The sequence below is a fragment of the Lissotriton helveticus genome, chromosome 6 (assembly GCF_964261635.1).
Source record: "Lissotriton helveticus chromosome 6, aLisHel1.1, whole genome shotgun sequence".
NCBI lineage: Eukaryota > Metazoa > Chordata > Amphibia > Caudata > Salamandridae > Lissotriton > Lissotriton helveticus.
Genome location: NC_136067.1, coordinates 1,305,237,942 through 1,305,261,486, shown reverse-complemented (window position 1 = coordinate 1,305,261,486; position 23,545 = coordinate 1,305,237,942). Strand labels below are relative to the sequence as shown.

Sequence of the window (23,545 nt, the reverse complement as noted above, 5' to 3'; positions counted from 1 at the left end):
TCTACCATCAGGTAAAGCAGCAGGACCGGACCAGATACCGGTGGAGTTTTATAAAGTATTTAAAGGCTCACTGACAATTGATATGTTTAATATCATGGTCATGGCACAAAAGGGAGAGTCGATCCCCCAATCATGGGGGGGAGCGGACATCATTGTAATTTTGAAAAAGGGGAAGGATCCAAAAGTCACAGGGTCTTACAGACTGATAACATTGATGAACGCTGATGTTAAAGTGTATTCCAAAATTTTAGCCACAAGGTTGTCAGCGGTCATTGAGAGCTTGGTAAGCCCAGCCCAACATGGATTTATCCCCGGTAAAGGGACAACGCAGCATATTAGGACGGTAGTAACTATGTTCGATGCGGCAGGTACCCTGGGAGACCCTATGGCAGCGCTTTTTTTAGATGCCGAAAAGACATTTGATAGGGTCTCCTGGGAGTACTTATGGCAAACTATGAGGTGGTGTGGGATAGGAGAAGGATTTATTAGGGCTATACAGGCGCTATATAAGGAGCCTACGGCTAAAATAAGAGTTAACAGAGGGTACTCGGCAGCAGTTAAAATTGGGAGGGGGACGAGACAAGGGTGCCCCTCATCCCCATTGTTGTTTGCACTTTATTTAGAGCCACTACTGCGTAGGCTCGAATTCAAACCACTGATCCCTCCTGTGAGGGTGAATGGATGCGTGGTCAAAACATTGGCCTACGCCGATGATGTGGCAATACTTACCCCAGATCCTCATTTGTCAATTAGTGAAGTGGAAGGTGAAGCTGAGTTGTTTGGACAAATTTCTGGATATAGTCTTAATAGTTCAAAGACGCAGATTGTAGAAAATGCACATTCCAGCTGTAATGACCCACGGGTGGTTACCTCTGCAGTTTATCTAGGGGTGGCTATTTCGTCAGATTTAGAAAAATTTGTTGAAAACAATATTGCCCCATATTATCAAGGGTAAAATCTGATTTGGAAAGACTAAACAACCTGCACTTATCCTTGGTAGGTACTACTAATGTTATTAAGATGTTAATTCTCCCCAAGTTTCTTTACTTATTTAGAGCTATCCCACTTTTTTTTTAAACTAAATGGTTCAATTCATTAGAGATTATTTTGAATAGATTCATCTGGGCACAGGGTAAGACCAGAAGGGCTTACAGATTTATGGCTTTACCGAGAGAGAGAGGGGGGTGGGGGGTACCTGATTTTAGAATGTATTATTTTTCGGCTGCCCTACAATATATGCAGGAGTTAATAGGGGGGGGGGGTGGCAATGAGCAAAAAGTGACAACCATGTCTACAGAAATCTACGCGGCTGTTTTAGGAGAGGAAGCAGAAAACTGCTTCCTAAAGTGCACGGATTATGGGTACTATAAGAGGACCAGATTTAAAACACTTAACGCAGCAGTCAGAATTTGGAATGCTTTTCTAAAAAAGGCAGGTCTAGGAAGATTTAATAGATATACTAGGCTATATAAGAATAGGTCATTCCCTGCGGCAGTCTTTGCTGACGGTACAATGGCTAGGTGGGCTGAACGAGGAATAGTACAGATTGGGGATTTGAGGGACACGGAAGAGATAGTACAGTTTGCAGACCTTACGGTGAAATATGATATTGATAGGAGGTCGTTTTTTAAATACCTACAGGTTAGGAGCTTTTTGAGTAATAAACAAGGAGGACCTGCAGGGTATCAAAGAAACGAAATTATGGAGAAAATACAGGTCTCTGCAGACTGTACAATTAGGAGTTTGTATGCATGTTTGGTGAAAGGGAAAGCAGATGATATGGAAAAGTACTGTAACAAATGGGTAGATAAATTGAGCATTCCGAATGAAATATTCCAGGAGTCACTTGAACTGGCTCGTATGGTACTGTGTTCTGCTCCCCTTCAATCCCAGCATTACAAAACACTGTACTTACTATATTTTACTCCAGCGAGAATAGCTAAATGGGGAGGCACTACTGGTATTACCTGTCCGAGGTGCAACTTCCTTGAGGCAGATATTGTTCATGTTTTTGCTACCTGCCCACCATTGCATACCTTGATTGGAAACATAGAACGTTTCTTAAATGGATCATTGGATATTCAAATAACCATCACGCCCTCACTGTTGTTGTTGGGGATAGACCCAGATTGGGGAAATGCGCAGAGAGAATTTATCTTTGTGGCCGCTGCAGTATACAGATTGACTATAGCCAGAGCATGGCTCGATAAAAATCCACCTGCCATGCAAAATTGGTTGGCTAATTTACTAGCGGCTTATAATTTGGAAAAATCTATATATGCACGGAAAGGGATAAGGGGTAAAATGAGAGGATTGAGAATTTGGGAACCTATATTTAGATGGAAAGAGAATATGGGTTCGCATTAAGATTAAGATTCTTATTGTAATGTAGAGTTAAAAGATGTACTGTATATATATAATAGAATGATTTAATTTTTTTTTTGTTTGTTTCCATCTACATATGATTGACATGAAATGTTTAATTGTACAATGTGCAATGTGCAAAGTGTGGAAAAAATAAAATATATTTAAAAAAAAAAGAAAACCTGATTGATTTTATATCTTCATTGGAAAAAACAAGCAGTTCTAGTTAGGTGAAATGTTCAGTGACATTACATTTAATCTCTAAAAACCACAGAAATTCACCAGTTGTAGTTCTCCAGTAACTATAAATCGCACCCCCACCATGCACAGCTTTCTTATCAATATTTGAACTGCAAATGTTGCAGTGAAATTGGCAATAATGGTATAGAAGATGTCATGAGTGATGTAATATGTGAGGTAGTTGGCAATTCATCACAAGGGCACAAGTTATAGGAACTTGTGATAACTATACCTGGTTTATTTCAGTTTTTTTGTATTTAAAATCTTAGGTTGTTTTTGAACAATTCACCGAACTATAAAGCTTTTGGTTTGTTTTTAGTGAATTTCTAGTTTGTTTTTGTTAACAGTAAGTAATGCTGGTTTGGTCAACATATGGTAACATACTTGTGGTTCTGCAGACATAACATTTGGTGTGCAGGTATAAGTTGGGTGGGCAGTAATAAGGAAGAAGGTGAGTTTATGGCGATGATGTTACTGAATAGAGCAGTGTAACATGAGGTGAAAGAGGTACCTTAATTCAAGATTGTTATAGCTTTTCAAATCTGAAGCACCAGTTAACACATAATTTTTTTTAACTCCCAGTAAACTTTAGCTTTCCTATGGAATTTCAGTTTTTACTGTCTCTATATTAGCTTATGATGGTGGTTCTGTAGACGTACTATAGAGAACATGCTAACATGAGTTTGTGTGGCCATCTGGTGTTGCTTATATGATGATGGTTGTATAATGTTAATTGTGTGGACATATGAGATCGATGAACGGGTGCATAGTGTATTTTTGTTGATGTGCTTCTGTATGATGGTAATAATGTTGATATATCCTGGTAGGGGTGTGGAGAATCTTGTTGGTTTTCTTGGCGGATGACTGGGTTGGCTGGACAAAATTGTAGTTTGGTTGAAGTATGACAGTAGTAATTCTGATTCATTTTTGCAGTTGTGTACACTTTTGATGTTGTTGTGTTTTGGCATTTACCAGTGGTTGGGTGTGCATAGGGTTGGGTGTTTTTGTATGAAATTGATTGCATGTATGTATGACAGTGGACAAAATAATGTATTATGCTGGTTGTACTGATGTAGGATGGTGGATGTATTGGTGTATGATGTTGTCATGATATGAGTTGCGTGGCCATAGGATGGTGGGTGTGTTCAGCATATGTTGGTGTGTGGACATGTGGTAGGTTTGTTGGCGTAGGACGGTGGTTGAATGAGAGCGTGTATATGGCCTTAAGAAGTTGCTTGTTTTGACATAGGCTGCTGCTTGTGTGGTGGTAGGATGGTGGATAAGCGGTCATATGATGCGGGTTGGTCATACCTATAATGGTGAGTGTGTTGGAGAAGGACAGACACAGGGAGTATGGACATGACAGGGGTGAACCTGACAGAAGTTAGTTTGTTTGAGGTATGATGATGGTGGCGTGCAAATCTAGTGGTGGCTGTGTTGGCATATGCCAGTGGTTGTATGGATAATCAAATTATAGTGAAAATGTAGAAAGGTGGAGAATTATGATGGCTGCAGACCAATATACACACACTTTACTACATTAAATGTATTTGTAGAAGCTAATATTTATCTCACAGGTTTGATGGTTCCATCTTTTCTTCACTCATATCTTTTTCACCAACCTTTTTTCAAAAATTGATTGTAACATAATTTCATTTGCATGTATTTTCAGGGCTTACCATAACCCTGGTCAGAAAGGAAGATCATCCTGGAGTCATTTTTAAGTCATCTGATGACTTCAGATGGGCCAATCCTGTAATGATCCTGGGAAGTCATCCCAAACCATCCTGAAGTATGTGTGAAGGCCAAAATATTTAAATGAGATGACTCTACAGTCATCGCTAAAACTACCCCAGGATGATGTTATGATTACTTCACTTGTGTGTGATGATCTCCTACTACTCTAGGAATACTAAGTGACAACTTCAAAATGGGAATAGATTACTTATTCCAGGACAACGTTTATGATGAGCACTGATTACTCTAGGATGATTTCATGATAACTTCAGGATGAGTGCAGGTTAGTCCTGGATGATTTCATTACAGCTTCAAGATGAGTGTGGATTACTTTAGGATGATTTCATTATAACTTTAGGGCAAGCTTGAATTTCTTAGATCATTTCATGTCATTTGTACAATAAGATTACTACAGGAATTGCTGGAGATTACTCCTGAAAGATTAAATATCAGAATTGGTTTGATTTACTTTTGTGATGTTTGTGTTATACAAGAACATACTCTGTAAATTTCACTTCCAATTCATGGTTGCGGAAATTAGGCAGAAAATGTTGTTGGTGAGCAAATATTAGGAAGATTACTTCCTCCATGCTAAAAAGGGCATTGTGATGGGATGCAACATTTCTTATTTACTGTATACTATGAATTACAAATAATTAGCCTTCAGACCAATCGCTATTCATTCTTTAGCAGACTATTTCATGAAGCACAATTGCAAATGTTAAAAAGTGGTATAATATACAACTGTAATACAAAATAGGTGCAGGCAAGTCAGTCAAAGATTCTGCATTCAAAAGACACCTTACAGATTGTGTCACAATAACGTACACATAGATCTTTTCTTCACTGTAGGTGCAAGCCATTATTTAATGTTTTTCTTTTCAAATATTGAGACTCTCTGTGGCACTGATTTAAACGAAACAGATCTGAAGTGTGTGAACATCAAATTTATTTAAGTAAAGTAAGTATTTGGCCTTGTAAGGACCCATACAACTGCACAGTATAACATTAACAAGTATACAAAGAGAATAATCATTAAAAATAAAAACTGCAACATATAGTTTCACCATCTGAGATCTCTTTAGGCCTCTTTTAGCATTGAAGATCTTTAAAGCATGCTTCCTCCTCATGTTGTTCATGGATGACGAGAGCTGTTGGCCTTGCACAAAGATTTCACATATCTGAAACAATTATAACATACATCAGTAGCTTGTTTCAAACACATCATTTTACTTTTGGAGGTAACCAGAACACCTTCAGAAACTCTTGGTGTATTTTCGTTTGAGTGGAGGGTTCAGGGGAGATAGGGCGAAATTAGAACATTGGTCTTGGTGGAGACAAAAAAAGAAAATGTGCAAGTTGCTTTCTGATGTTTAGGTGTGAGGTTGCAATTTAAAGTTACAGGAGAACAGTCCCAGTGTCAAAGGAAGAAGCCATCTGTCTCCAAAAGCTCTCCTTTTTTATTATATTTCAAACTGTTTTTCTTGATTTAAAAAAAGGCAACTGAGTTTCCCAGTTACAAGCAATATGAATCACCATGGTCATATTATGTAAAATGCTCCAGAGGCGCAAAGGGCGAGTACACCTACTTCACACTTTCCCGCAGGCACTTTAATATGACAAAAGGGACAAAAGATGCTTGTGCAGCTCCTCTATAAAATAGGCACTGCCAGCGCTATCTCAAGGTGCCTTTCCCCAATTTGCATCAGGGTGTAGCCTCATGCAATGATGATAAAACTTTGGCTGTGCACCCAAACCGTATTATGGACACTGATGCAGATGCAAAAAGGCTGCCAGGAGGCGCACTGGCAGTCCCCCTTCTGAAAGGGCATTCCAATGGATACCTCTGGCATGCTGTGCTTGTTAAAAAAACATGCCCAAACAGAATTCTTTATAGGGATCTACATTCATGTTCTATGTAGAGGGTTATTGGTTTGGATAATAAAAGGACCTGGTAAAGTTAGAGGTGAAGGTGCGTGCTATCAATGAGATTTTCTGTCGCCCAGATATCTGGTTTGAGCTTTTACTGTGAGACCAGGGAAGCTCTGCTCATTTGTATATGCATTGTGTTTCACCAACAATATACATGTTTGGCCTGAAGCTTTGTGACTACAAGGATTCTGCATGTTTTAGCAATTAAAGCACCAATACAGTGTACATCATGGGCAGCCATTCGGAGGCTGAACCATAGCTACTCTTTGCACAGATGGAAGCTCTCTTGGTGAAAAGGGATTTATCCTGATAAGGTCTGCATCTTGTTGGGCAGCCTTATCATCTTCAAACATGCAATTGTGTTACTTTACACATTCTGGAAAAATAAAATTGGTGGTGCTGCCCAAGGCTACAGTCAGATTATAACAAAAAAACAGTAAAAACATGAACACTAAAACATGTAATCTTTTATGATCCATTGTATAGTTGAGGATGTCATCTTTTATGATCCATTGTATAGTTGAGGATGTATCACACATTACCCTTCTTGAATTTGTAATGGTAGAGAACGCTGCTTGAAAATGCTATATGCTCAAATAATTGGCATTTCCTTGAGTGCCACAAACATGCTATAATGAAAAACAAAATAAGAGTATTGTTTTTTTTTTTTAAAGGTGGGCCCTTTGGTGAACACACAACAAGACAAATAATAGGAAAAAACAGCTTTTACCTGGCTTTAATACATTATCAAACACTTACCTTTCAAAGAATCACTCTCAACTTATAAAGCTCTCACTTCTGCCTGCAGCAATGGGGTTTCATTAAGGGAAGGAGCAGTGCAATCAATTTAATAGCTGTTATTTCTACTAATAAAGGACAGTAATTTACTTGAGGGTCAAAGAAAATAATTATTAGGCATACACATGAGAAAATTCTTAAGCAAAAATACAGTAATATGTGTAACTGTTACTAAAGTGGTGTCCATTCTGCGTTTACCCACCTAAATGTAACCGTTTAATGGTAGATGACTGATATTGGTGGCACCAAAAGTAAGAAGAAATCCATCAATTCTTTTAAAGCAAAATGAAGTTCATTGCTGACATTTTGTGGGGTTGACTATTTAAACCCGCAACTCTGAACATTAAACCTCTTTGTGTAGATACATTGACTGTAGAGCATATCATGACCTTGTAAACAGGTTCAGCTTTAATAGTCAGTTCTTGAGTATGATAAAAAATGTGCCCACTAATCGATAACATGGTGGGGTGAAATCGCAGAGACAATCTACATTCTCAACTGGAAAATGTGTTGGAAGCTGTTTGAATATTGTCTTTTGACAAGTAGGTGAGTGTTCCATTGCAGGAGTACAAGATGGTGAAGGGGCAGAATCTGTACAGTGCTGAGAACAATTTCAGTTTGGTTAGTAAATGCTAAAAAACTGAACTTAAGTTGTGTATGCGGGTAAATCTGGATAATTATCGGGGATGTCCAATGCGCAGCATTGGAGGCATGGATTGGAAATGTGTAAAGAATCTAATTGTTAGTGGAAATCTAATAGCGATAATAAAACTTGGGAGTTTTGTTACTCAGATTGTATTGTACTATTGTAGGAAAGTTCAAGTATTTATCAAGGAGGTAGAAGGCATGATGAGAAAGGTCTAGGTTTGTAAAGAGATGGCAATATATAGGACCATATTACACAGCCAACATGTTATGTGTTTTTACATTGCATGCTAATTCAGGGGCAATTACTTGAGAAAACTGTTTGCTTCAAAGTACACCTAAAAATAAGTACTAGTTGGAATTAGAATATTTAGATTTAATCTTTAATAAATAACTTATTGATTATAAAAATGGAAATGACTAGGATCAGTGGATTTAAGCTAGTCTGTACCTGCAGCACTTACAGCATAATTACAGATTTACTGCATTTGCATTTAATTTACAGATTTCACCAGAAAAATGTTGTCTCTAGCTCTAACAGATCATAATACTGGTAGATAATTAATTAGCCATATAATATGCATTTTTTGCTGCAGAATTTAGATAATTGTGCTGCATAATTTGGTCCTCCATGCCACATAATCCTAGTAACCCTGACAATGTTAAAGCTCAGCAGAGTGGTTTGGGGACTATCATTAACATAATGAAATCCACATTTCATGGCCAACTGTGAAATATTTTCCATATTTTATCGTACCCTATGATATATTGGCTGTTATACCACAGCTTTTTGTGCAATTGAAAAAACATCAAAACCTGATTGATTTTATATCTTATTTGGAAAAAACAAACAGTTCTACATGTTCAGTAACATTACCTTTAAACTCTAAAAACCACAGAAATTCACCAGTTGTAGTTCTTCAGTAACTATAAGTCACACCCCCACCATGCACAGCTTTCTTATCAATAATTGAATTGCAAATGTTGCAGTGATATTGTCAATAATGGCATAGAAGATGTCATGAGTGATGTAATATGTGAGGTAGTTAGCAATTCATGACTAGGGCACAAGTTATAGGAACTTGAGATAACTATAACTGGTTTAATACAGTTTTTTTGTATTTAAAATCTTAGGTTGTTTTTGAACATTTCACCGAACTATAAAGCTTTTGGTTTGTTTTTAGTGAATTTCTAGTTTGTTTTTGTTAACAGCAAGTAATGCGGATGTGGTTAACATATAATAGCATACTTGTGGTTCTGCAGACATAACATTTGGTGTGCAGGTATAAGTTGGGTGGGCAGTAATAAGGAAGAAGGTGAGTTTGTTGGCGATGATGTTACTGAATAAAGCAGTGTAACATGAGGTGAAAGAGGTACCTTAATTCAAGATTGTTATAGCTTTTCAAATCTGAAGCACCAGTTAACACATTAGAGAATTTTAACTCCCAGTAAACTTTAGCTTTCCTATGGAATTTCAGTTTTTACTGTCTCTATATTAGCTTATGATGGTGGTTCTGTGTACGTGCTATAGAGAACATGCTAACATGAGTTTGTGTGGCCATCTGGTGTTGCTTATATGATGATGGTTGTATAATGTTAATTGTGTGGACATATGAGATCAATAAACAGGTGCATAGTGTATTTTTGTTGATGTATGATGGTTGATGTGCTTGTGTATGATGGTAATAATGTTGATATATCCCGGTGGGAGTGTGGAGAATCTTGTTGGTTTTTCTTGGCGGATGACTTGGGTTGGCTGGACAAAATTGTAGTTTGGTTGAAGTATGACAGTAGTAGTTCTGATTCATTTTTGCAGTTGTGTGCACTTTTGATGTTGTGTTTTGGCATACACCAGTGGTTGGGTGTGCATAGGGTTGGGTGTTATTTATGAAATTGATTGCGTGTATGTATCACAGTGGACAAAATAATGTATAATGCTGGTCGTACTGATGTAGGATGGTGGATGTATTGGTGTATGATGTTGTCATGATATGAGTTGCGAGGCCATAGGAATGTGGGTGTGTTCAGCATATGGTGGTGTGTGGACATGAGGTAGGTTTATTGGGGTAGGACGGTAGTTGAATGAGAGCGAGTATGTGGCCTTAAGAAGTTGCTTGTTTTGACATAGGCTGCTGCTTGTGTGGTGGTATGATGGTGGATAAGTGGTCATATGATGCGGGTTGTGCATACCTATAATGGTGGGTGTGTTGGAGAAGGACAGACACAGGGAATATGGTCATGACAGGGGTGAATCTGACAGAAGTAAGTTCGTTTGAGGTATGATGATGGTGGCGTGCAAATCTAGTGGTGGATGTGGTGGCATATGCCAGTGGTTGTATGGATAATTTAATTATAGTGAAAATGTAGAAAGGTGAAGAATTATGGTGGCTGCAGACCAATATACACACACTTTACTACATTAAATGTATTTGTAGTCAGGGCAAAGGCCCACTTTTGTAAATAATTTAGCTGAAATCTTTAAAATAGTCATTATGACAGTCTCCTTGTGTTTGCTTTGTTCACCCTAAGTTGGCAGGGTATGCCCAGACATAGGTCCCTTGCTCATTTTGCCACTGGATTCAAGCTAGCCTGCCTGTTTAGGGGCGTTACCCCAAAATCGGTCCACGAATGCTTGTTTATCGGTCCAGGGAATAACTGGCTTGGCAGTTTGGTCTGGGCTGTTCCCATGAAGCATAGTGTCAATACTGATTTGCATACAACTGGGTCTGAACTGGGGTGGGGAAGTGAGCTAAAGAACAATGATGGATTCCACCCAGATCTGTGACTGGGGGTTAGTGTCTTAAAAGGTTCAGCGCTCCGTCCATCATCTCCTTGTGTTTGTAGTGCTCCAGAATAAGCATATCCTGAAATGTTACAGAAGGTATGAAAATGGCCATTTCTGGCAGGCTTAGGTCCAATGAATGGGCAGATGGATGACAGGCACAATGAGATACAGATGCATCCCCTGCTCCCCGCACTTACATCAAATAGAGAAAGGGGAAACATTATCCTTCCAGAAGCATGTGCTGATCTAACACTCCCAAGGATTTGCCAGCTCTATAGATGCAAATCTAGGCTCCCAGGAGGGACAGGAGATCAGGATTTGGCCCTGGTTTTGGTCACAAAAGAAGGCCTCAACATTTTCATGGGGGGGTTGTCTCCACAGCACTAAGCCAGCCCTTTCATATAAAAATGACTGTGGAAAACAAGAGCAAAGTTGAGTGCACACTAGCACACTAGCTGCTAATAGTGCTCAGAAAATTAAAGCTGTTACTTGGAAGTATTTAACATAAGCCACATCACGTAAAACAGTGTTTCTTAAAGGAAGGGGCTAGCAAGTATTGAAGACAGCTGGAGTGTGCAATGACCGCTTTTACTTTGCTCTGTCCCTTACGCTTCACGAAAATGTTAATATGCCCAAAATATCAGCAGAACCATATATCTCTTCTTGTAGTTAGTGCTCAAACTGAAGCTTGCTGTTACCATTTTGCATGGACTCGATCCCACATTGCCAAGCAGAACACAAACAATTATTATATCTTGGAGAGATATCATGCTTGTGGTAGTTTACCCCAATGAAGATCATCCCCGCCTCTGAATCCAATCAAATGGAAAAGCAAAATGGGGATTTGGGGGGAGCTGGCCACGGAGAAGTCTGCCCCCTGGGGTTTTTGGGGAAGTGGAACAGTCGGGGAACTGCTTTGGGGTTTGGGCTACTTTTGTTTCCCAATAGGTATATAACCGGGCAATTTGTTGGGCCAGCCACCATTTTGGGATAACACAGAAGCTGGCACTTAGGTAGCATACGTTTTGTGGTGTTTAGTTGAGGAGGCAGATAGTTAGTTGATTTAGGCTCTTAGCAGGCAGCTTAGGTTTGTTGGAAGTACTTACAGCGATGACGTTGTCCCAAGATGCAATGGTGGTGCAGGCAATGCGCTTATTGTAGGCAGCAGGCCATCTGGATCTGCTGGCTGATGGGGCTTCGCAGCATGGGGCCACCCCTTGAGAAAAGCATCAGGGGGAGTGGCGGTGACGGTGACGGTGTTGATGTGTCCTGCACCACGCCAGGTCCCGGTCGTGTACAAAGTCAGGTGGGTAAGCGAGCCATTCCTGTGTGCGTAGAGTGGTCTCTGTAATGAGGGGCGGGGCTGGGAGGGCAGCAGGAGGTGTGAGCCGGCCCAAGGAAGAGGCTGCTATGAGATATACTGGGGCAGAGTGCAAGGCCTCCGTGGTGCAACAAGAGGCCTTGCCTGTATTTGTGGAGGGAGGGGCAGCTGCTACTCTCAGCGCTGACTCACGAGAAGGAAGGGGAGAGAATGATAAAGCCGGTGAGGCCTGAGAAAGGGCCCAGTTCCCTGACAAGGGAATCGGGCTATCGCTCACACGATCGTAGCCTCTGGAAGAAGGACTGGGAGGAGTGCTGCCGAGAAGGGGGATAAGGGAAGGCAGCCAGTATCACACAATCACGAGCACCCGGCTGAGGGGATTTGTGGCAGGTGGAAGGTAGCCTCAGGGGTTGGGCAGTTTGAAGCACAGAAGAGGAAAAACAGGCAGTAGACTTCAGGGAAGTCTACCAACAGTGGCTGGCACAGCAGAAGGAAGATGGGAAGCAGTGCAGTGTACTGGGTACAGGGTCTGGAGGCGTTGGGGCAGTTAGCACCCCCTGGAACACTATGGATTGGGAAAAGGATGCCTGGTTAGCGAGAGCTCCGGAAGGAGTGTAGGCATACTGACTTGGCATGTAGCAAGGGGTGGAGGGAGGCAGGACTCCACAGTTAAGTGGGGTGGTAGCAGCGAGTAGGAGGAGGGGTGGATGTCCTAGAGGAGGATTTGGGGGCCCCCAGACAGAAGTGCTTACTGCATCGACAGCAGCAGATTTAGGTTGTAGTAAAGACGAGGGGGGAACAAGGGGGGTTCGCAGGTGAAGATTTTGAGCCTTGTGTCAGTTGGGGGACTGGAGGTGCAGGGGCTCTGCCCCTGCTAAGGGGTATGCTCAAACATGAGTCCTGTGCTCTCCATTCCACTGGAATCAAGTTAGCCTGGCTGATGAGGACTGAAAGCACGAAACCGGTCATAGGATGCTTGTTTCCAGTCCAGAGAGGACCTGGCTTGGCAGTTCAGGCTGGACTGTTCCCATGGGGCACAGGGTCATGACTGATGTGCATATGGCTGGCTTCAAACTGGAATGGCATGGTGAACTAAAAAACGTTAGGCCCAGATCTCTGTACTTGGGTGCATGTATGACATTTTTCTGCATTCTGTCCATCAACTGTTGTTTTTGCATTTGTCACCCCGAGTGGGACGGGTATGCTCAGACGTGAGTCCCGTGCTCTCCATGCCACTGGAATCAAGCTATCCTGGCTGATGAGGGCTGAAAGCCCGAAACCGGTCCTAGGATGCTTGCTTCCAGTCCAGGTATGCCGTGGCTTGGCAGTTCAGGCTGGACGGTTTCCATGGGGCACAGGGTCAAGACTGATTTGCATATGACTAGGTTCAAACTAGAAAGGCTTGGTGAGCAAAAAAACTATGGATTTAGGCCCAGATCTCTGTACTGGGGTGAATGTATGAAATTGTTCTGCATTCTGTCCATCAACTGTTGTTTTTGCATTTGTCACCCCGAGTGGGACGGGTATGCTCAGACGTGAGTCCCTGGCTCTCCATGCCACTGGAATCAAGCTATCCTGGCTGATGAGGGTGAAAGCCCGAAACCGGGTCTGGGACGCTTGTTTCCAGTCCAGGGAGGACCTGGCTTGGCAGTTCGGACTGGACTGTTCCCATGGGACACAGGGTCAAGACTGATTTGCATATGGCTGGGTTCAAACTGGAATGGCATGGTGAGCAAAAAAGCGATGGATTTAGGCCCAGATATCTGTACTGGAGAGAATGTATGACATTGTTCTGCATTCTGTCCATCAACTGTAGTGTTTGCTCCTCCCAGCTCCCTTGTGCCCTCCCTTGTGAGGAGGGCACAAGGGAGCTGGGTGGGGCAGCGCTGCAAGGAAGGCAACCTCAGATAGGGAAGTAGGTGAGGAGGGAGAGGAGCATGCTTGAGTGAGGAGCTTGATGGCAAGTCAAGAGGGTCATTTCTGGGAGAGTGCAGGTACACAGAGCCTCCATTGTTGCTCGCAGGTTCCTTTGGAGTCGCATGAAGTAGACCTGGGTGAGCTTTGCATGGCCAAGTGGCCCCCGAGGTGAAGAGAAGGCTCAGCCCCACACGGTTAGCTAGAGTGTGATGCGGGACCGTAGGATCACCATACCGAGATGGTCTCCTACGTTCTCAGTGGTGCCAAGCACAGGACAGTTAACCTAAAGAGATGTAGGTCTGTTTCAGCGGAGTGACTGGGAGGGCAGTACTCAGCCCCTCAGCATCAGTGGGCTGAGGTGCTGGACACTAGTGCGTTACATTTCAATGAGGAGAGCTGTTAAGAGAGTGACTTGTGTGATGAGGTGCAAATCATAGAGAGGAGGTCACAACAGGAGGGGCGGGGGAAGCAGATAATCATTCTAGAGTTCGTTTTTGGCTGGATACACAGCACCCTCAAGTCAGAAGTGGTGGAGCACAATGGAGTCCAAACAGGGCAATGCAGCAGCCCCTCCACATGCAACTACGTTGGTGCTAGGTAATATACACTGTGCACAGTTTAACTCCACAATGGTGTCGTTGAGGGTAGAGGCTACAGCGCATCCGGGTAGTGGGGAGGCCCGTTTTAGCAAAGTTCGTTAAGTACAGGTTGCAGGTGTGGGCACACATGACCCTTTGTGAGGCTCAGGGACTGGAGGAGCAATCACATATTGCTCGGGACCGTTACAAGGGCACAATCAGTGGAGATGGGAAAAGCTCAATAGGGGCCTTCTGGGCTGGGGCCCGCTACAGAAGTAGCGGCAGGGGACAGAGATATGCAGGGGGTTAAGACTGATGGGGTGACGAAATCTGACAAATTGGAGAGCAAGGAAGTGAAGTTTAAGAAGCTTCCTTATATGGGGAAATCCAAACTTTTAGGGGCGTATCTTATGGTATCCATTAAGGAGTAAAATATGGAAGGGAGAGTACATCGAGATGATGAAGTTACTGCACAGGAAGTTAAGGTCCAAAGAGGGGTCCAAAGAGGAGGAAGTAGAATTATCCAAGTGGCCCAGGGTCCCTGTCACTATTGAGAACTGGACAGCAGCCTTTTTATGTCTCGCGCCTAGCGTTGCAGTGCGCAGCAATGCTCGCGCAGTGCGAGATCTCTTGAAATGGCTTTAGAAAGCTAACCACACACTCGTGTGTGTGGTTTTGCTTTCAGCTGCTGTAATTGGCTTTCATTTGCTTTAAAAAAAAAAATACAGCACGCAATTGGGCAAAGGCGGAACAATGTCAGGCCTTTGCTCCGCCCATTCCCACTGGTGGCCAGCACGCGCAGCAGTGCACGTTTGCCTTCTGCCGCGCTCCCTCCCCGCTCCTCTGTGATGGACCACTACTGTTTTTTTATAACTTACATTCCGAGAGTGGTGCCCACTTCAGGGACACGGCACTCCGTTTATTTTTATTTTTTTTGTTAAAGGCCTCGAAGAACTGCATACACTGTCTAGGTAGGTCCTAGCAAGCACTCTCTGTCCCCTAACTAGACAGATTTGCATATGCTTCCCTCATCTGTTAAAAGCCCAGCCTTCTACATACATGTTACAGAGGCTGCACGCTACACTAACAAACAGCTGTGGGAAAGCTACTGTCCCTCCTCTGATAAGACGTTTGCATTTATGCTAGTACCACAGTCTTGCTGTTCTTTTTTACCTTCACACGCCGGACACATTTATACGTGTCAAGTGCTGCATCCATTTCCTTGTTACGTGAACTTGAGTCTTGCTACATTGTTGTGACAGTACATCGCATGTGTGTGCATCTGCTGCATCCATTTACTTGTTACATGAACTTGAGCCTTGCTACATTGTTGTGATAGTACAACGCATTTGTGTGCATCTGTTGCATTACCTGGCACATGTGCATGATTCATTATCTGCTGTTTAGAGTCCTCTCACCTGCAGGCGTGTTTATCTGTGCTCTGCATGTATAAAGGATGGCAGGTGTAAGAAGTGTATATGTACATCTGTATACAAAGTGTTGCGTGTATTTGTGCAAAAAGTTGTTTGGGGATTTAGCTTAAGTGTGCAACCAGAGTGTGTAAAGCTGCGCACTTTTGCTGCTACGATGCGAATGACGCTGTCTTCTGACCTGCGAGACCTGCTTTTGAAGAGCACATGCACAATTCAGAGGCACCAATAGATGGCTGACTCTGGCATACTAGGACTTTATGTGTTTCCAAGCATGTGGCGATAAAGCAGTCAGGGCTGAGTCATTTGCTGTACTTCTGAAACAGAGAGCAGCGAGCGGGCCCCAGGGAGAGCCCGGGCTCCTATTCTCCATAGGAACGCAGAAAGCTGCCCTGCCCCACGCCAGCTGTGCCGAGAAGCTGTTCCCTGCTGATTACTGTACACCGATCCCCCTATCCCTAGTCCCACCTGTTAGAATATATCAAGCACTCTTACCTGCGTATTCTTGACCCTTACCTGTAAGGTGCTTGATTGGTTTTGCAGAGACGCTATGTGCCAAACTCCCAGAAACCCTATCCTACAACCTGTGAGTATTTTATAACACTAGGATGAAAGATAACAGTCAGGGAGGAAGGCCGGAATCGGACTCTGGGTTTCTTTTCTCGCAGTCGACCTGCAAAGCATCAAGAAGCTCCCTTTAACTTTTGTCCAATTATGTAAACTTTGGTTCTAAGAACATCAAGCATAAATCCGAATGGTGTCTATTCTTAGATTCCTACCTGCGATCTACTTGTATTAGGCTTCGTGTCCTGGAAGTAGTGGATGTCCCTGTGAGCGAAGTCGAGTTGGCTGAAAGTGGTTGAAATCTTTTGAGGCTTGTGTTTAGGTTGAGTTATCACCCCTTGATCTTTTGCATTGGTCAATGATTCGAATAGTCTGTGAAACAACTACACAAAATATATCAGTGCATTTCATTCTCAGACTTTCTTACTTATCAAACCTTTCCTGAATTTTACTTACTTAACATTCCCCTGCTTGATGCTCAATTCGACTTCGCGCTGAGTGCTTTCTAAAATTAACATTTAGCCAAAACAAACAGAAAACATTCTACAACCTTTTCACTGTACACGTTGTATTGGTTTTAACTCGTTTTTTCATCTGTAAATCTTTTACTTCCCTTTTTAAAAGAGAGTCCAAAAATTGTTATTTCTTGAAGAGTTGTCTTTAGCTAGCGTTGGGTGCCTTTAAAGAAAAGAAATTGTACTTAGCTTTCTTCTTTCTTTTGCAGGTGCATCGTGGGTTCCTGAAGACTCTGACTGGTATGCTGCACCGATGTCCCTAAAGCCAAAAATCGCTCTGGAAATCTCAGGTAAGTGTTCAGTCAAGCGCGATGTTCCTCTGAAGCTGTCCGAAAGGCTAAGCACCTTCTGGAAGTCCGGGTGTGGCTTTTATAGTCTTGCCACACCCTAGGACGTCCGTTCTGCTGCCTGCATGAACCTCGCCCTTACGTTGTGCTCAGAACTGAACAGAGCGCAAGGGATTATTTTGCACCTTAAAAGCTCCCCGAAAGCCTTTCCTTTTACATTACTTCCTCGCGCTGTGTTAAAAGATTCACAAAGCGTGAGAACATTGCTTCAGTTTGGCATTGATAATGGTGCGATCATAAACAACAGTGACAACGAACTTTGGCATTCATAATGACTGAATTGTAAACAAGCATTGGCATAATCACAGAATGCAAATGTAAATCAACATTGGCATCTAACATATATCGTTATTCATTACAGTACGCACCAAACATAAGGAGTGCTGGATGCACGGGACAGGGGCGGGTTTCTTTAAGGGAAGATCTCCTTTATTTACAAGGAGTTTTCTAGGTGTAGTGAAACACGGGTGGCAGAATCATGGCAGTACCCTCCCCGTAGAATCCCCCCTAATACCATAGGGACAGGTTTTGGTTTCTCAGGATATCTGATATGAAAGGTTCTAAGAATCCTTGGGGCATTTTTCAAATTGGCTAGAGGTTCCCAAGAACGGTCTTCTGGACCATAACCTTTCCAATCTACTAAGTAAAATAGTTTACCTTTAATCCTTTTTGAATCTAGTATAGCTTTGACTTCAAATTCAGGCATCCCGCCTACTTCTATAGCCGGGGGATGATCTAGTTTCTGGAGTGCATGGTTTAATCAAAGATACACGGAATACCGAATGAATCCGATAAGTTGTTGGTAGCTGTAATTTCACACAAACAGGATTGATTACCTTTTCTACGGTGAATGGGCCTATGAATCTTGGACGAAATGTTTTATGGCACTTTAATTTTAAATTCTTGGTTGCTAACCATACCTTGTCTCCCACTGAGTAGAATGGTGGGTTAGAACGGTGTTTATCAGCAAACAACTTTTGAGTTTCTTTTGCATGTTGTAAGTGTTGTTGAGCCTTTTGCTGAACAGCAACTAAATGGTTCACATAATCTGTAACTGCTGGAATGAAGGTTGAGTTCTTACTTACACCTAACATGTCTTTTGGATGAAAACCATGCACACAGAAAAAGGGAGACATTCCAATAGAAGAGTGATCAGTGTTATTATAAGCAAATTCCGTAGCCCATAAAATATCAGACCATTGCTGAACACAAGTAACCAACATACAACACAAGAATTGTTCTATAGTTTGATTTGTGCGTTCAGTCAAACCATATGTTTTTGGATGATAACTAGAAGACATGCGCACTCCCATGTTTAGAGATTTCCCCAAGTTCTGCCAAAAATGAGAAATAAACTGAGGGCCTCTGTCCGAGATCACTATGGATGGAAGACCATGTAACTTAACAATCTGTTCCACAAAAATATGAGCCATTTCTATGGCTGAAGGAAGCTTTTTAGGGGAATGAAATGGGCATATCGTGAAAAATGATCAACAACAGTCAGGATTGTGGTGAATCCAGATTTAGTGTGAGTCAATTTCACTCTAAAATCAAGTAATACTGTATGCCATGGCTGTGGAGGTAAAGATAGAGGCAAAAGCAGACCACTAGGAGATTGATGAGTAGGTTTGTTTTGACTACAAACAGTACAAGTTTCTACATAGCTTTTAACATCTTTGAACATAGTTGGCCACCAAAATCGTCTTTTAAGTAGTTGGTACATTTTGGTTACTCCTGGATGAATTGACAGGTATGAATCATGACATGTTTGCATAACACGTTTTTGAAGTGACTCAACGGGAACAAATACCTGATCATTCATGTACAATAAATTTTCTTTCCATTGTAATAGCGGATAACTTTTGTTCCAGTCTTCTTTTGATTGGAGTTTTAGAGAATTTTCTATATCAGGCATAACATCAGAATCAATGAGACCTACAATAAAGCGATCTGCTAGAATAATCTGATGTACAGTTTCTTGTTTTACATACAAATCATCACTTATACCTATTCTGGATAACGCATCTGCCTTGTTGTTTTCTTTCCCTTGGCGATAAGTGATGATGAAATCATAATCATTAAAGAACAGTGTTCAGCGCAACTGACGAGGCGATAGAGCCTTAGCAGATCTAAGTGATTGTAAGTTTCTGTGATCGGTATAAATTGTCACAGGATGACGAGCCCCCAGCAAGTAGTGTCGCCATTCTTTAAACACAGCTTTTATGGCCAATAATTCCCTGTCGGCTATTGCATAATTTTGTTTCGTAGGAGATAATTTTCTAGAGAAATATGCGATTGGATGCATTTGGCCAGAACTTTTGCTCCTTTGAGATAAAATGCCTCCTATGGCAAATTGGGAGGCATCAGCTTCTACAATGAAAGGCTGAGTGGGATCTGGGTGTTTCAATATTGGGGCTGTAGTGAATTGGTTCTTTAGGTCTTGAAAAGCCAATTCAGTTTCTGAAGTCCATTCAAATTTCGTGTTTTTTCTTAACAGTTTAGTGATTGAAGTTATCCTTTGTGAGAAATTATTTATGAACCGCCTATAGAAGTTCGCAAAACACAAAAAGCTTTGAACTTGTTTCACTGAAGTTGGACTAGGCCAATCTATTATTGCTTGCACCTTTTTTGGGTCCATTTGGATGCCAGCTAGACTAAGGATATATCCAAGAAAATCTACTGTGGTAACGTGGAACAAGCTCTTTTCTAATTTTACAAATAAGGAATTTTGTAAAAGCTGTTGAAGAATGGCTCGTACTTGCATTACATGCTCAGATTTCTTTTTGGAATAAATGAGACTATCATCTATATAGACGATGCAACAGATGTCAAGAAAATCTCTTAGAACTTCATTTATAAAAAACTGGAATGCGGCTGGAGCGTTGCAGAGTTCGGAGGGCATGACTTGATATTCATATAGTCCGAATTTAGTACGGAATGCTTTCTTCCATTCATCGCCCTCTCAGACTCTCACCAGATGATATGCTCCGCGTAGATCCAGCTTGGTATAAATGGTAGCGTCTTTGATTTGATCCAGTAATGTAGAAATTAACGCCATTGTGTATCGATTTTTTACCGTTACATTGTAAATTGCACGATAGTCAATGCACAAGCGCAATTCCCCTCCCTTTTTCGGGATGAAAAAGAGGGGGGAAGAGACCGGGGACTTAGAATGTCTGATAAAACCGTCAGCTAAATACTCATCAAGATAATTGCGTAGGTGTTAATTTTCTTTTTCTGTTAGCGCGTAAATGCGGCTACAGGGTAAAGTCGCACCAGGAATTAAATCAATTTGACAATCGAAGTCCCTGTGAGGTGGTAGGGTGTTAGCTTTTTTTTTATCAAAGACATCCAACAGATCTTGGTAATCTTCAGGAACTTCAGCAATAATCAAGACACTCTTTGATTCCTTAGGAAAGTCATATCCTTGTATTAACAATTCAGAACCTGGGAATTGCTGAACGCATTTGGCATGGCAGAAATCTGATTTAAACAATATGGTTCTATTAGTCCAATCTATATAAGGATTGTGTAGCACAAGCCAAGGAATGCCTAAAATTAACCCAAACTGTGGAGCATCGATTATATCAAAGGTTATTTATTCTACATGTTTTTTAGCACAAGTCATGTTCAATAACTCAGTATGATGTTGTATTGGTCCAGAAGTCAATTCTTTACCATCCACTGCTCTAACTATTTCTGGAGAAACCTTCACAACCTTTTGTAAACCCAACTTACTAAACAACTGGGTGTCTATGAAGTTTCCAGTAGCTCCTGAGTCAATTAAAGCATCTATGGACCAAGATCGAGTTTTATCGTTTTGTGACTGAAGCAACATTTGCATGCTTAGATGGCAATGTGAGGCAGTTGGTGTTAAGGAGGCCAAACTAGTATGTGCACTGGGTAAATTGACCTCTTTGTCTACCGAGTACTTTAGTTTTCCGACTGTTGTGTAGCTACAACATCTGGGGATTTAGTCTTTGGTTTTAAGGACGTGTGGGGCAGTCTTTTACAAAATGTCCTGTTTTTCCACAGTACATGCATTGATTTAATTTCCTACGCTTCTCCTTTTCATCTTTAGACAAAGGTTCTCTAATGGTCCCTATTTGTATAGGTTCTACAGTATCTAATTTGGGAGTGGAGGATTCATTCTTAGTGTTTGTCCTTTCTTTAAACCAAATCATCCTGTTGTCAGTTTTACCTCTTTCACCTTTCCTTTCAGAAATTCTATGATTTAATTTAACTACTAGATCAATGAATTCTTCACAATCGGTTGGTGAATCTATGTTTTGTGTTACCATATCTTTTAATTCTTCTCGCAAACCACGATAGAACAAGGACACACGTTTTTCCTCTGGCCATTCTGCTTCAATGACTAGTCTATTAAAGGTGGAAATATAATGCAAAAGATCAGATGATCCTTGTTTTAAATTAAGCAGTTCATGATCAGCGGTTTGAACAAAAACATGTTTTGCAAATAATTTTTTCATGGCTAATTTGAACCGTCTAAAGTCATTTAAAAGTGGGTCATTCCTTTCTACATATGGTACAGACCACAAAGCTGCGTCTCCTCCCAAATATGAGAGAACAAAAGCAACCTTGGAGGAATCATCAGGAAATGTGGCTGGTTTTGCCGCGAAATGTAACTGGCACTGATTCAAAAATATTGTAAACTTATTACAATCTCCAAAAAACCTTTCTGGGGGTACTAAATGTACTGTAACTGGTGTTACTACCTGAATCTGGGTATTAGCAGAAGTTAAAGGTGTGGTATTCCCACTGTACAAGGTTTGCAAAGTGGGTTGAAACGCAGATGGTTTTAAATAGGATTTCTTTTCTGAGGAAAAGGTCCATGTTGAAGGACTAGGAGCCTGCAATCTACTCTGAATTGCCGTTACCTCTCTTCGTAATTCAGCATTTTCAGTTCTAATATCAGCTAACATTGCAGCTATTTGCTGTAGTGAATTCTGTGATGTTTGATCCATAGCGTCTGGGCAAAACTAAGTCCGTGGTCTGAGCCTTCTGTCAGAATATATCAAGCACTCTTACCTGCGTATTCTTGACCCTTACCTGTGAGGTGCTTGATTGGTTTTGCAGAGACGCTTTGTGCCAAACTCCCAGAAACCCTATCCTACAATCTGTGAGTCTTTTATAACACTAGGATGAAATATAACAGTCAGGGAGGAAGGCCGGAATCGGACGCGAGGGTTTCTATTCTTGTAGTCGACCTGCAAAGCAACAAGAAGCTCCCTTTCACTTTTGTCCAATTATGTAAACTTTGGTTCTAGGAACATCAAGCATAAATCCGAATGGTGTCTATTCTTAGATTCCTACCTGCGATCTACTTGTATTAGGCTTCGCGTCCTGGAAGTAGTGGATGTCCTGGTGAGCGAAGTCGAGTTGGCTGAAAGTGGTTGAAATCTTTTGAGGCTTGTGTTTAGGTTGAGTTATCACCCCTTGATCTTTTGCATTGGTCAATGATTCGAATAGTCTGTGAAACAACAACACAAAATAAATCAGTGCATTTCCTTCTCAGACTTTCTTACTTATCAAACCTTTCCTGAATTTGACTTACTTAACATTCCCCTGCTTGATGTTCAATTCGACTTCTCGCTGAGTGCTTTCTAAAATTAACATTTAGTCAAAACAAACAGAAAACATTCTACAACCTTTTCACTGTACACGTTGTATTGGTTTTAACTCGTTTTTTCATCTGTAAATCCTTTATTTCCCTTTTTAAAAGAGAGTCCAAATTTTTTTATTTCTTGAAGAGTTGTCTTTAGCTAGCGTTGGGCGCCTTTAAAGAAAAGAAATTGTACTTAGCTTTCTTCTTTCTTTTGCGGGTGCATCGTGGGTTCCTGAAGACTCTGACTGGTATGCTGCACCGATGTCTCTAAAGCCCAAAATCGCTCTGGAAATCTCAGGTAAGCGTTCAGTCAAGCGCGATGTTCCTCTGAAGCTGTCCGGAAGGCTAAGCACCTTCTGGAAGTCCGGGTGTGGCTTTTATAGTCTTGCCACACCCTAGGACGTCCGTTCTGCCGCGTGCGTGAACCTCGCCCTTACGTTTTGCTCAGAACTGAACACAGCGCAAGGGATTATGCGTGCAACTTAAAAGATCCCTGAAAGTCTTTCCTTTTACATTACTTCCTCGTGCTGTGTTAAAACATTCACACAGCATGAGAACATTGCTTCAGTCTGGCATTTATAATGGTGCGGTCATAAACAACAGTGACAACGAACTTTGGCATTCATAATGACTCAATTGTAAACAAGCATTGGCATAATCAAAGAATGCAAATGTAAATCAACATTGGCATCTAACATGTATCGTTATTCATTACAGTACGCACCAAACATACTCATACACATAAG

The 23,545-nt window shown here is 41.6% G+C and overlaps 1 protein-coding gene across 1 annotated transcript in view; it reads left to right on the top strand.

Annotated features, from left to right (window-relative positions):
* Positions 1–23,545, top strand: part of LOC144762687 (uncharacterized) — a 324,450-nt gene that overhangs the window by 78,127 nt on the left and 222,778 nt on the right. The window contains exon 2 of the mRNA XM_078647930.1: positions 17,036–17,116. Within this exon, the coding sequence (XP_078504056.1) occupies positions 17,036–17,116 (81 nt within the window). The remainder of the gene's footprint in view (positions 1–17,035; positions 17,117–23,545) is intronic.